The sequence below is a fragment of the Corvus hawaiiensis genome, chromosome 26 (assembly GCF_020740725.1).
Source record: "Corvus hawaiiensis isolate bCorHaw1 chromosome 26, bCorHaw1.pri.cur, whole genome shotgun sequence".
NCBI lineage: Eukaryota > Metazoa > Chordata > Aves > Passeriformes > Corvidae > Corvus > Corvus hawaiiensis.
In genome coordinates this window covers 42901320-42915782 of record NC_063238.1, presented here as the reverse complement: position 1 = coordinate 42915782, position 14463 = coordinate 42901320, and the positions used below count along the sequence as shown (strand labels likewise).

The 14463-nt window shown below is 42.8% G+C and overlaps 1 protein-coding gene across 12 annotated transcripts in view; it reads left to right on the top strand.

Moving 5' to 3' along the window:
* TSNARE1 (t-SNARE domain containing 1) overlaps positions 1-14463 on the top strand; it is a 461355-nt gene that overhangs the window by 100491 nt on the left and 346401 nt on the right. For all 12 annotated transcript variants that reach the window (XM_048286664.1, XM_048286666.1, XM_048286665.1 and 9 more), the window contains one exon: positions 1402-1524. In XM_048286664.1, the coding sequence (XP_048142621.1) occupies positions 1440-1524 (85 nt within the window). In that variant the 5' untranslated portion in view covers positions 1402-1439. The remainder of the gene's footprint in view (positions 1-1401; positions 1525-14463) is intronic.

Below are 14463 nucleotides of genomic sequence, written 5' to 3'. Positions count from 1 at the left end.
CTATCAATGAGGACATCATGTGATACGTGGTCATGTGCCACAGAAAGTGGAGGCCATTCCCAGCTTTTTGCATGTCAGAGGGAAAATGGCTGGTCCAGAACATGAGAGATTTGAATATCCGAGCCCAGAATGAAGCATCGCAGCTCATATCATCCAGCCTAATACCCCAACATGTTTCTCAGTACAAGAAAGACATGGACCTCTTGAAGCAGGACCAGAGGAGGCCACTAAAATGATCAGAGAGATGAACCAGCTCTGCTGTGAAGAAAGGCTGTAGAGTTGGGGCTGTTCAGCCTGGAGAAGAGAAGGCTCTGGGGAGTCTTTAATGAAAGTGGCCTTTCACTACTTAATATAAGAAATATGAAGACAGACTTTTTAGCAGCACCTGTAGTGATAGGACAATGGTTTTAAATTAAAAAGATTAGATACAGAATAGTTATAATGAAGAATTTTATTTTATGGTAAGATAAAACACTGGACCAGGATGCCCCATCACTGGAAACATTTCAGGCCAGGGAGGTTGGACTAGATGACCTTGAAGGGTCCCTGCCAACCCAAACCATTTTGAGTCTGCCATCACACCAAAGATGTTGCAATTCTTGTTGGATTGTAACCTTTTTTTGTGGTAGAAACACCTGTTTGGAGTGGTATTTTTATAGCCTTGGTGTCAGAAAGCAGAAGCTGGGTTTGGTCCTGTATCATTTCCCAGCTCATACAGCACCTTTATCTCTCCTCTTCCTTTGCTGCCATCATCTCCATGCCTTAGAGTTGAACTATTTTGATACCAAAGCGCTGGGACACTGCTGAAGTGCTGGAGGATGTCTGGGTGAGGCATTTCTGTGGATAAGGAGATGGGAAGGAGCAAGAAGTTGTCTTCCTCTGACTGCTGCATTTATTTCATTCTGCTTCTGCTACCTTAGGCCTTGCAGGCAAAATAACTCTGGCTCCAGTATTTCTACTGGAGGCCCAGGAGATTGTAGCAGCAAACTGTCTTTTTTGAGAGCTCATCAGGACTGCAGTGTGATGGATAGACTCCAACCAGCTGTGTACTGGTAATGTTCCAGAAGACAGCTTTACCGTTTTTTGATCAAGTGCTTAAGTCTTTGCCTTCTAGCTCAGGATCTCAAAGCACTTTGTGAACAGGGAGGAATTAAAAGTTGCCCTTTATCAGTGGAGAAAATAAGACACAGGGAGGTCAAATGGCTTGCTTGCCCTCAACATCATTTGTAGTCCAGACAACCTGGATTTTAGTGCTTTTAATTTTTTTGCAGGTGGGCATCCTGAAGTTTGGAGATTGCCTTGTATGTTCTATTTGCCTTTTCAGTCCTCTTTTTTTCTTGGACTGCTGGGGTTTAACTGACTTTTAACAGGGCTGTGCCTGTCTTTTTCTCTGTTTTTTAGGTTTGGAGTGCAATCCCGCATCCATCACTATCCAGAAAATGTCTTATGGATCCATTGATGGGAGTGGATTTGGGAGCAGGAACCCATTTGGAGGCCCTTCGAGACAAGGCTATCAACCTCTCGGTGAAGTATTGATCCCTTGCTGTAATTTATTCTACCTGGCTCCCTGAGAGCTGAAGTTTGACTTGCTCAGGTTCAGTGTGGCTGCTGTATAAATATCAAACCCTCACCAGGGGTCATTTCTGACACTGATTTTCAAAGGTGAATTCCAAACTTGTTCAGTTTGATTTGTGTGATTGAGGCCCAACATCTCACCATGCTCAGGATTTGAGGCTGCAACATGGGAGAGCAGCACTAATGAGGGTTTTTGAGGAATTTTGGGGGACCAGAAGGAGAAATGCATAATATTCTCTAAATTGGCTTGTGTCTTTTCTCATCTCCCCATCACCTTTATAAGAAGTTTGTCTCAGTGGTTGTTCTAGGGCTGGCTGACGGTGGGAGTGGATGGGAAGATGTACAAAGTGCAGTGGGCTGTGCTTTCCCAGAGGATAACTTTGTGGTGGAAGCTGCTTGAACCTGAGAAACATGCTTGGATGTGGCAAACAGGATCAAAAACGCACTCAGGAAATGCTCAGACCATAAACAGTGGCTTGCAAATGGCCGTGGATTCTTTCTTTGTGTCATTTTTTTAAGCAGACACTAGACCAGCTGTAGGGCTGATCTGGGCTTATCTACTCTGGCTTTCAGCAAGCCTTTTTATCTGGAACTTATCCTTCATTTTGTTCGTGGAGCTGGCTTGCTCTTGTAACATGGCAAAGAACTCTCTTTTCCTTTTTTCACCACGGAAGAACATTACCCCTCTCTCCACTTGCCTTTGATTTCAACTGGGCCATTCATTAACACAGCATGATTTGGTGTTCATGTTTTGAGGGTTGCAAATGTTCTTTGGGAAGCATTTCTTTGTTTTGCAAATAGCTGTTCTCCCTGGATGGAAATATGAAAAAAAAAAAAAAAACCAAATACATAGAAGTGTCTCTTGGGTTCCTGTTTTCTTACAAATTTGGGTTTAATTTTGATTTTTTTTCTTTGAACAGGAAGAAGGTATTGAAGTAAGTGCAAATTGTCTGTTCAGTTGTGAATGGTGATTTTTAGGCTGTTCTGCAAGGCAAAATTAAAGGCATAAAAGCAAGGAAGAATGGGATACTTGGGCACAATCAAAGAACTGTAAGAAAAGAGAATTGAAATGTGGACTAGACAAACAATGAATCTCAGTGCATTGTAGCTTGGATTTAAAAAAAATGAGTATTTATTGTGCTGTATGAGTAACCCACTGTTTTTAATGCAAATTCACAGAATAACTCAAGACACTTGAAATCTCTAAATATCTGAAGAGATCCCTCATTGTGCCCAGCTTGCCCACGGCTTGGCAGTTGGAGCTGTGATGCTGAAGGCACCCTTAGTGGATGGCAAAGAGGAGCTGGTGTGGAAAAATCAGCTTTTTTGGAACAGCCACGGTGTTGTTGGCTGCCCAGCAGAGCCTGTCCATGCTCTGGATTATGGCTGGGAGTTGAGTGCTGATTTCCACCAGACATACACACATCCTGTCTGGTGGCATTGCCATGGACACATCTCCAGGGTCCTTCAGGGTGGATTTTCCCAGCCAGCCAAAATTGGTTGGTACCTTAGCTAAGCATCCCTGTGGAAGAGATTGTGAGGGGAGGAACCTGTTTGGTTCCCATTGGCCAAGGCACCTTGGAGAAGTTTCCTTTCTGTGTGTCTCAGTCAGAGGCGGCTTTGTTCAGCCTTGAGGAAAGAAGGCTTAGGGGAGACCTTTTCACCGGGTTCCAGCACTTAAAGGGTGGCTACAAATGAGGTGAAGACTCTCTTTTCACATGGAAAAGATGTGGGATATTGGTTCGAGTTACTCCTGGGGAGATTCAGTTATCAGAGACTCAGACAAGAGGAACATTTTTTTGCAGTGAGAACAATCAGCCTTTGGAATAATCTCCCCTGGGAAATGGCAGATTCTTGAACGTTGGACAACTTTAAAGTTCATCTGGATGGAGTGCTGGGCCATCTTGTCCAGGCTGTGCTTTTGCCAAGAGAGGTTGGATCAGATGATCTTTGAGGTTCCCTTCCAACCTGTGGATTCAGAATCAATTCTGTGATTCTGTTCTGTGCTCATCTGAACCTGGATCCCTTCGCCATGGGAGACTGACACATTGGATGCCTTTTGTCATACTACCCCCAAATATTGCCATTAATTAAGTGTCAGGAGAGAGTAATGCAACACTAATTATCTGCCTCCTGCTTCTCGATGATGGATGACTGGTTTGCTAAGAAAAATTGGCTTTTGTATTAGATCATGGTACGGCTGGAACAAAGGAGCGTGGCCTTCTGGCAGCATTTGTGTCTCTGCTCTCAGCAGGGGCAAACCTTGATGGGAATGTTCTGTGTGAGTTTTAACCTGTCCCTCTCTTTATAGATAATAAATAAATAAAAAACCCCAGGTATTCCTGCAGGTAAATGTCCAACAGTGGTCCAGTGGTAATACTCAATATCCAACAGATATTGAATCCAACAGAATCCCTGAGATACTGTGACAATAAAAGTGACAGATACGGAACTGCTTCATCTGTAATACAGAGAGCAAAGGAAAGGGGGCTTAGGCTTTGTTTGCTTTTGTTTAGTGAAGGGTGACACTGCCATGGGGGTTTCCTCTGTGCCTATGCATCTGTTTGTCTTGGCTCTGTCTCCTCCATGCTCAATCCAAATGTGTTGCCAGGATGGGAAAGTTTAATTACTTGAAGGTGACCCCTTGGCTCCAGGCTGATGTGATGATGGATGGACTCAGAGCCCATCCTCAGGCCATGTGGAAGTTAATCTTGCTGACCAGCCTAATTAGAGAGGTCCACAGACTTGATCTGTAGCAGTTTGGGAAAGAATCCCAAGGCAGTGTTTTCAGCAATTTGGTTTGCCCTGGACACCTTGGTGTCAGAAAACTCTAGTTCAGACTCTGTTTTTGATGGTGGATATCCAGGGTTTCCTGGTGAAAACAAAAACAAGTATTTTTTTTCACTCATTACTTTTTAATATCGGCAAGGTTTTGGGAGGAGTGAGAGGGAAGCTCAGCAGAATTCAGATATTCTGTAGCCTTAACCAAGGAGCACCCTAAGGTGTGTCACAAGCAGGATCACCAGGATTACCTGGAGTAGAGCACTTTGGCGGGTTGGCTGTCCCACAGCCACTGAAGGACAGCCAGGAGTGGCACATGGACGCATAAGCCATGTCCCTGCTTTGCAGTTGGGAGTTACAGCCTCCTCCAGCAACATCTGCTTTTCATATCCTCATTCTGATCCCCAAAATCAGTGTAAACCTGTGTGTTCCCCTGTTTCCTTGTAGGAGCTTCTCTGGGATTCAGCTGGGCATTGGTGTTGCATGGACAAATTAGAAAGCAGGTGGTAGAAAGTTACTGTTTTGTTTTGGTGTTGTTTTTTTTGTTTGTTTTTGTTTTGTTTTTAAGTTTAAATCTGAGAAGTGGAAAAGATTGACTTCAAAAATATTATTTTTTAAGTAATGTGACATGTCTGAGATAAACAGAGACCAAACATTGTACAGCAGTAGAAATTAAACCCTGGATTCTTACTGTATGCAGCCTGCACTCTCTACCATGTTCAACCTATCTTCCCCAAACCATCTTTTTGTGGGGAAAATGAACAAAACCTGCTTTACACAAGGAGGCATATAGGTCAGGGAATTTAAATAGCTTGGATTAAAATGCCACAAGACAGGAAATTTTTAGCACTGCTTTTATTAACCTTACTGTAACCTGGACGTTAAATGCCAGCTCTGGAAAGGTGAGGTTAATTTCATATTCCCGCAGTGCATTGCTTCCAGTTGAGCTCAAGGGACTCAAGGGTCAGTGCTTAATTTGGCTGTGACTTCATTTGGACTATTTTCCCCTCAGTTTCTCCTGAAGATTTTGTGTGGGACACTGGCCAGGGTTCTACTCAAGATATATCACATGAGTCTTTCTCCTGGTTGGATAAGGTTGGTTATCTTGTCACTGAACAAAATGAGATTGGTCCCTGCAAGCTGTTCTTGGCACTGTTCTCTGGGTATAAATCACCTAATTATCATTTTAATACTTAACAATTGTTAAATGATTTTTTCTAACTTTTTTTTTTTCCTGGAATCATGTCTATAATTTTCTTTGCCCTCCCCTCTCTACCACTCACTGGCCTCTGTGCTGCACCAACCAGCTCTTGGGTGGAAAGTCATGTGCCAGTGCTGGCAGTGCTGTCACTGACCTGTCATGGAATTGTTTGGGTGGGAAAAAGCCTCTGAGATCCTCAAGTGCAACCGTTAACCCAGCACTGCCAGGGCCACCACTAAACCATGCTCCTAAGTGCCACATCTACACCTCTTTTAAATCCCTGTGGGGGTGGTGACTCAGCCACTCCCCCGTTCCAGGGCTTGACAACCCTCTCAGTGAAGACTTCTTCCCAAATATCCGATATAAATATCCTTCTTACACATGAACCACCCTTCTGTCCTCTCCAATCCTGTTTTCCTCGGTTTTCTAGAAGTTTCGGAAAGTGATTTGTCCTTAAAAAGCCATCATGGGGTTCGTGGTTGCCTCGAAGTTTGGCAGAGTCACAGAGCTCCTGTGCTCCATGGGAGGGAGATGTTCAGAGCCTTTGGTGGGGTGGGGATGGCAGAAGCTCTGTTTTGAACACAAAACTCACTCAAAAGCTCGGGTACAAACCAGCACCATGGCCTGACCACCAACGTGGCCTCTCTGCAGCCCCAGGTCTGGTGTCAAACCATGGGAAGGAATCCACTGCCAGCTCCATGTCTCGACACTGCAAAGTGCTGAAGCGCAGCACAAACTCCTGAGTACACAAGGAGTCCCCCTGAGGTTAATCAACACTGAGCAGCTGGTTAATCTTTTTGCTGTATTGGGGCCTGAGTGCTGCTTTAGTTTTGCATTGGCCTCTTAAATTAATTCCAGTACTTGGAATGCCTTGCTGAAGGGAACTTGAAACCTGGGGTCATTGCAGTGTGAGGCATTGTCCAAAGGGTCTGGTGGGAGGTCCAGGTCTGGTTGTGGCAACTGTTCCTCACTGGGGCAATGAGGAACACAATCATTCACTTAAATGTCCTCAGGAAAGAGTGCTAGAAAGAGTTAAAAGAGTGAAAGAAAGCAAGAACAAAATCATTGAATCTTTTGAGGAGATTGGAAGCTACTCTGCAATATTAGGGGTGATTTTTTCAAAGGCTGAAGTCTCAAACTGAAGGGCTGGACCAGATCACATTCAGTAATTTAACCAAAGTGTGCTTTTGGGATGGAGTCCTGTCAAGTGTGGAATTAGAGAATCATTAAGGTTGAAAAAGACCTCCAAGACCATCAAGTCCAGCCTTCAAAAAAGGAAGGACTGAAGATGTGACCTCCTGTGGCAGCTTTTCTCTGCCATGCATAGATGGGTTCAAAATACTGCTTCAAGGTTACCTCCTGGAGTTGCCTGTAAGTTAGAGAGCTCTAAACAATAACGTGGCTTGTCAAATGTTGTGTAAAACATTTCTGAGAGTCTTAATGATTGAGTTTTGCTTCTAAGTCTTGGGTCTCATCGTATTTTCTTGAATTTGTGGTCCCACGGAAGTTGAGGAGTTGGGTGTCATTTAATAAGTCGTTAGTAAAGTGCAGGTTAAAGTCTCAGTGCAAACAATAAAAAAAAAAAAAAATAATAAGTAGATGATCTCTCTCACTAGACAACCCCAAAAAACATTTCTGTGGCATCTACAGAATTATTCCATGTTGTTTCTTTGCTATTGTGCAAAACTTCCAAAAGTTATACATTTATTTTCTCAGTCCATTTTCACTAGATTTAGAGGATCTTCTTTGCCTTACATCCAGTTCTTAGAGATCTCATGATTTAATGAATTAATAAGCCTAAACTTAAGAAAACATATTAAAGAATAATGAACAACATGTTTTATAGCAAAAGGAATTGCCAGCAGAATTAACTTTCATACGCAAATTGACTTTGAAACTGTTTTGAAAACCTCTGCCCTATCCCTTCTGGCACTTTTAACCATTATAATAAATGTTTTGCTATGATTTCAGTATTTCAGGAAATGTAAGTGGTTATGCATTTATTTATATAAGTAGAAAAAACAGAACACACCATTGGAATAAATAAGTATTTTAATGAAATATGTGAGGGCGAGATGACAACTTCTTAGCAGGGAAAAAAAAAAGCAACAAAACCAACAAACCAATCCAAAAACCTCTTGGGTAAAGATAAACTTTTTTTTTTTCTTTACCAATTTTATTTGCTAGTCTTGGTTACTCAAAGCAATTTTAATGTAAACATGTAAAAATCACGCTGGCGGTCCCAGTCTTTGAGAGAAAATCAGAAATCAAAGACACTTACCCTTCCTTGGGCATTTCAGCTGGAAATGCATTTAAACATCCTCTCAGAACAGCTTGCTTCATTTTCCACTCAATTACTGTGGAATTAGAAGTAGTTTAAGAAGATCCTCTGCCTGCAGCCTGCTTGTCGTGTGGGTAGAGGTCCCTTGGTAGGGAAAGCAGAAGAGAATGAATGTTGCTGGTGGAAACTGTCCAGTGGAAAGTGTCCCTGACCCTTGTCGGGGTTTGGAACCAGATGTTTTTAAGGTCCTTTCCCACCCAGGCCATTCAGTGATTCTATAATTCCATGGATTGTGGTTCCTTTAATTTCCCAATGTGTGCCCAGACCTGGGGCTGCCCTTCTGGGTTGTCTTTCCACATGGGTATATTTTCCTAAAGGAGAAGAGACTGCCCTGTGCTTTAGTTTCAGCTCCTGAAATTAATTTAGCTCAACGCTTTTTTTTTCTTCTGGCTGCTCTTGCAAAAGCTTTTCTTTGTCTTGGATGTGGAGGAAAGAAAAGTTTTATTAACAAAATAAAACTCAGCTACCGCCTCATTTGAACTTTGTACCAGCTCTTGTTTAAGCTGTTCACACCTAGACAAGACTTCAGCAATTTTAAACTGAAAGAGGGAAGGTTTAGATGAGATGTGAGAAAGAAATTCTTCCCTGTGGGGGTGGTGAGGCCCTGGCACTGCTTGCCCAGAGAAGTTGTGGCTGCCCCACAAGTGTTTAAGATAAGATTGGACAGGGCTTGGAGCAACGTGGGATTGTGGAAGGTGTTCCTGCCCATTGCAGGGGGTTAGAAGGAGATGATCTTTAAGGTCCCTTCCAACCCAAACCGTTCTGTGTTTCTATGATTCTCTGATTGATGCTCCCAAGATTCTTTAATTCTGTAGATTGAATCCAACTGTGTTTTTTGAAACATTTTCAGTTTCTTGAGAGCACTTCTCCAGTTAGGAGAGCAGAGCCCTTCTCCAACAGGCCATAAGGGAGTCCTTGGCTGTAATATGAAATTCCCGCGAGTGCTGCAAGGCTTCCTCAACATTTTCTACACCACTGGGCTTCCACCCTGTGCTTTGCATCCTTGTTCTTTCCATCATGGCAATATCCAGTGCTTGGATAGGATCTGAAGCCTGTTTTTCTTGAGCTGTGCCTGCAAAAAATCCACCTGAAACAAGATACATTTGAAATTGAGCAGTAGTACTGCTGCATGACCTTGTATGAACATCTGTCCATGTTTGCTGAATGGGGATCCATGGGAAAGAGGATGAGGTTGGAGCAACCCTTCTGCAGCTGTTTGCTTTTCCATCAGAGCTGTCTCTACATGCACATCCCAGTGCTCCCCAGCATCCTGCTGTGCCAGGCAGATGTGCTGCCACGATGGTTTCATTCTGAAACCAGGGGTAGAGCAGATCAAAGCTTTTTCCATGTTTGCTTGAATATTTCCGACCTCTTTTGGTTCATCAAGCTGTCTCCCCAGGGAGGAAGCAGAACCGGGCTCCAGACAGGCTAGGTACTGCAGCCAGCATTTTTCCTGAGGTTCTGCAACTCTTTTCTAATATATGAATGGAAGAACCCCCAAACTTCACTGGAAAAGCTGGTGTCCAGGAGCAGGCTGGCATTTCTAGCACAGCTTTTTCCACTCCGTGTTGTATTCCCTTCTTGGGAAGGTGCTGTCAGTTTTTATTGCCCTTATGGCTGCTAAAAGATCTTTTTTTCTTATTTTTTTCTTTTGGCTTTTTTTATTAATGTGCTCATCAGGAAACCAAATGAGGTTGAAATTGAATTCAGCCTGGTCTGTCCTAGTTTGGATTGCAAGGATATCCATGTACAGTGTTGCTGTGTTTCCTCTACTATTGCTGTAGTAACCCCAGTAAATTTGGGAATGGACATTCCTGGGCCTTGGAAGAAGAGCTAGAATAGTACCTGGCATGAATTTTCTTTGTCCCAAGCATTCCCCAGGTGTGAATCAGACATTGGCACAGCTGAGATTCTTAGCACAGGTGAGACTGTGCTACCTCACCCTGATCCTTGGCTGCAAACTAAACTTGATATTAACTGAATTGCTTCAGACCCTTTTTTTTTTTTTCTGTTGCAGAATTTCTTGGTGTTTTGGCTGTGAGAGGGAACAAATCCAAAAAGTCTAAAGCCTGGGATAAAGTTTAGGAAGGGAAAACGTCTTTGTTGCCTGTGCTGTTGTGATAGGGACAGTGGATGCTGCAGGACATGCTGAGTGGGATGGAACTCTGCGTATTTGAGATGTTCATATATTAATAATATTAAAAATATTAATATTTAAAGTAATAGTAGATAAAGTAGTAAAATCTCTGTGCATGAATGCAGCTTGTAGCCTACCTTTGATATTTTGGAGAGCACATCCATCTCTTGGTCACCTCTGTCACTACTCTGTAGTGTGGCCAGGTGTAAATCTCAACTTCCCTGTTTTCTTGTTTCCTTCCCTCCTATACTTAGTATTATCCAATTAACTAAATTCTCAAGGATATAGAATTTCTTAATTGATTAGAAAGAAAAGAATTTAGCATCCTTTGTGTATGATGCATCTTCCTTTTTTCTCCTTGAAAATGCAAGTGGAGTTTTATGGCATTACCTTCTGCCAGGAAAATGGGGATGGAGATTTATAGAGATACTGAAAAAACACAGTTGTGGATTTCTGTTCTACAGCCCCACTCTAAGGATGTATTTATTTGCAGAACATACACAAATCTCACTTCTGTACATAATGGAGGGGTAGACACAGCTGACCCAAATACGTATGACACAAACAGAATTTGAGTGGAGAGAGAAAAAAAATAAAGAGGAATAAAGCATTTATCCATGCTGTCAGGCCAGAAATATTATTTCTGAATATCTCTTCTTCCAGGTGACGTTTGCTTAGAGACTGACACTGGCAGCCAGAAGTGGGCAGGGATTAAAGATCAACAGTGGGGAAGGACTTGACAGATGTAAGCAGGTAGATTGGGGATTAAGGTGAATTAGTGTGGATGGAAAGTGTTTAGGAGCAAGGAAGGATTTTAAATTGGATGTTAGCATGTATGCATTGCAGATCTTCCCTGCATTTCTCTGTTATACCTGGATATTAATGGTTGGGATTTATGAGCACGTTCCGTGGCTGTTGATGTGGCTGAAGGTAGTGGCGGTGCTGCAGGTGGTTGTGGTGGGGTGGAAGAAGCAGCTTGAAGAGGTTCTGAGGTGTACAAGTGGTTGTATGGGTGTTTCTAAAACCGGTTTCCCATTATTTCCTGATCCCAAGCTGGAAACACCTTTGGGGGATATCTCTGTGTTTCTCATCTTCTTCTGGCTGCGGAGGGCTGCAATGGGATGATGATACTTTCCTACATGAACACGTCCTAAGTAAATTTCTTTAGTTCCTTCTAAAGCCAATATTTTTTGTGGAAATCAAGCTTGAAGTGGAAGGCAGGTGATTCATGGGAGATAAAGTACCAGAATTAAAATATTCCCAGTGGGCTTTTTTACAGCTTATGTCCTATTTTCAGAAACTCTTTAAGGTGAGACCTCACAGATCTCCTAGTACTTGAATGATGAAGCTTGGGGTGTGGGAGTGGATAGTCCAAGGCCCCTTTCTGCTCTGGAAGGTTTTTAAGGAAGGATCTCTTGAAATTTCAACCAATGTTTATTTGGTTTGGTTTGGTTTGGTTTTTTAATAGCCAGCCAAACCTGATTGCTCCTAAATCCCTTGGTGCCCAGCAGTGTGCTAAAGTGGAATATTTCCCATGAATATTTCTGTGTGTTTGGCTGTTCCTTGCCTTGAAAGCTTCACCCAGAGATTTGGGAGTTGATTTTCAGAGAGACAAAGAATACCCCATACATGTGAATGCACAGAGCATTATTTGGTTAGCTGGGGGATTTTACTTTATTTTTTGTCTCTAAATGCTTTTCTCAGGTCCTTAGTGGAGAGCAGAAAAATGAAGAGTTGACCACAGCCATGCTGCATAAAATAGAATATCCTCTATTCCTTCTCCTCTCCTAGTGGAGATACAGAAATGGAAATAGGAATACAGCTGGCAAAGTAGAAGGACAAAGTTATGTAAAGAAGATTTTTTGAAGTTGTAAATCCATCTGAAGATTTTCAAAGTCATAAATCCGTCTTTTGGGGCTGGGAATAGCACATGCCTTGAACTTGGCATTTGAAACAGGTCTGTTGGGTATGAAGCTGTGTGGGAAGACCACTGAGAACCATCCCATTCTCCCTTAAAAAAGAGGTTTTGAAGGGAAAAAACAGTCCTGGGAGTCTGAAAATTTCAGACCTCCTATACTTTTCCACATGTGTGGCGGCAACCAAAGCGATGGGCTGAGCAAAATAAGATTTCTGTACCACTTTCTCCCACTCGTTCCTCCAAGTTCTTTTTTATTATTATTTTCACTTCTGCAAGATGGTGTAAAGCAGAGATTTAGAAAGAGGGTTTACTGTAAAATAAAGTTTGCAGAGAACTTGGGTTTATGACAAAATGCAGCAAAAAAACACCCTTTATTACAATCCTTTAGTAGTCATTATTTTAGATTTATTTCAGGTACTGCAGGAATTAAGCAGGTGGGGAAAGAGGAGTTGTCTGCTGCTTTTCCTGAAGTGCTCTAGCAGCCAGACTGTAGCCAGATGGCTGGGACTTTGAACAATACACAGATAATTCCAAACCAGGATCTAACAACAGTAAAATCACTAGAAATATGCAGGATGTGCATACCTGGGGGGGATGGATGTGCAGTGTGTGTGTGTTGGTTTGAAATGCAATTTGGCCGTTTCAGTCATATTGTCATTTCATACCTCTCCTTTTATATTCTTACTGCTAAACCAAAGTGCTCTCAATTCATACTTTTAAATTTTGGGTCTGTTAACACCATTTCAGTATTTTCAGTGATTTTTAAAATTTTTTCTTTTCTTTTCCACGGGATTTTCAAATTTATTGCTCATTAGTGAAGAAGAAACCAGCCCATATTGACATCCTGACAAGGAGAGAAAGTGTGTGTTTATGTACAATAAGAAAACAGCCACTGTGGCAAACAAGAGCTTCCTTTTGGGAGATTGAACTTCCTGGAGATCAAAGAGGTTGGGCCACTTTGTATTTGGGGAACCTTCTGCTCCCACAAGATGAGGGATATTAATTGAGTTGTCAGAGTCTTATGCCAATGATTCTTTTTCCCTCAGATTTGACTTGTTAAGAATCCAGCATTGCTTCATTTATTTTTCTCTTATTTAATTTTATTTTTCATTTTATTTCATTTTATTTTATTTTATTTTATTGATGTCTAGTTGGTGGAAGGAGGGCTGCTTGTCTTGCAGCTGCTTTCTCTTTTGTTTCAGGTTTCTGGTTGAATGTCCCATCCTCTTTGGTCCATTCCCCTTTTTTTCTTTTATTTTTTTTCAGTTGCCATGTTTTACCTCTTCCAGGCATGTCTGAGACATCCTCAAAACTGAGAGAGAAGGGGTGAGGACAAGGCCAGCATTTCAGCATCACCCTAGACAGTGGCAGGGCCTGTCTGCAGCAGAAAGCCTTAGAAAAGCTCCTGGTAGCATCTCTCTCCTCTTTGGCATTTGCATCAGGGGGCCTGTGAGTCAGGCAGGAGAGATTCCCTGCCCACGGCCGGGGACTTTCACTGCTGGAACACGCTGTGAATTCCTTTTCTTGGCTGAAAACAAAAGCCAGCCTTGCTTTCAGGGAGAAATGCTGGGTATTCCGCTTGATCTGCTGTCCCTCTCCTTCCCATTTCTAAAAATCCCACCCCCTCCATATCCACTGGTGTAGACACAGCAGGGATTCATCTTTATTCCGCCTGCCATTTTTTTCTTTCTCTCTCTTTTCCCCAGATGTTTTCATCCTCCATCTCTCAGTCCCTTCCTCCTTGCCCCTGCTGCTTTGCTTGACCAGGCTTCCCAAGACAATGACATTGTTTATTACATTGGTTTTGTGCTGTATAAATACTTCCCCTAGTTTGGCACGAGCTTATTTCTGTCCACGTCCTGGTCAGCGCAGACTGAGGAATGGCTTCATGCTCAAACCCAGCCCTTACCCTGAAATCCTCTGGAGCTCCAGCTCTGACCTGCATCTGCATGGGAAGGGTGGGCACAATCCTCAAGTGCTTTCCTGAGCATTCTGCTTTGATGCTTGACAATCATTTTGGTGAAGAAATCTTTCCTAAAATCAAATCCAACCTTCCCTGGGGGCAACTTGAGGCTGTTTCCTCTCACCCTGTCCCTTGTTCCCTGGGAGCAGAGCCTGACCCCCACCTGGCTGCTCCTCCTGTCAGGGAGTTGTGGAAGGTGAGAAGGTTCCCCCCAAGCCTCCTTTTCTCCAGGCTAAACATCCTCCCCTCATGGAGATCATCCATACAGATATTAAATAGGTCTGTCCCCAATACTGAGCCACTCAGGACTGGCCACCCCCTGGATTTAACTCCATTCACCACCAGCTCGTTTTTCACACAGAAAACCTGTCCAATCCATGAACAGCCAGTTTCTTCAGGAGAATGCTGTGGGAAACAGTGTCAAAGGCTTTACTAAAGTATCCTCATGTGTGTCTTGCTTCCTTGATATGAAAGAGGGGAGGGGGAGAATTATCACCACTTCCTTGGAAGGTTTCCTTTCCTGCCCAGCCTGCAAACAGGACAGCAA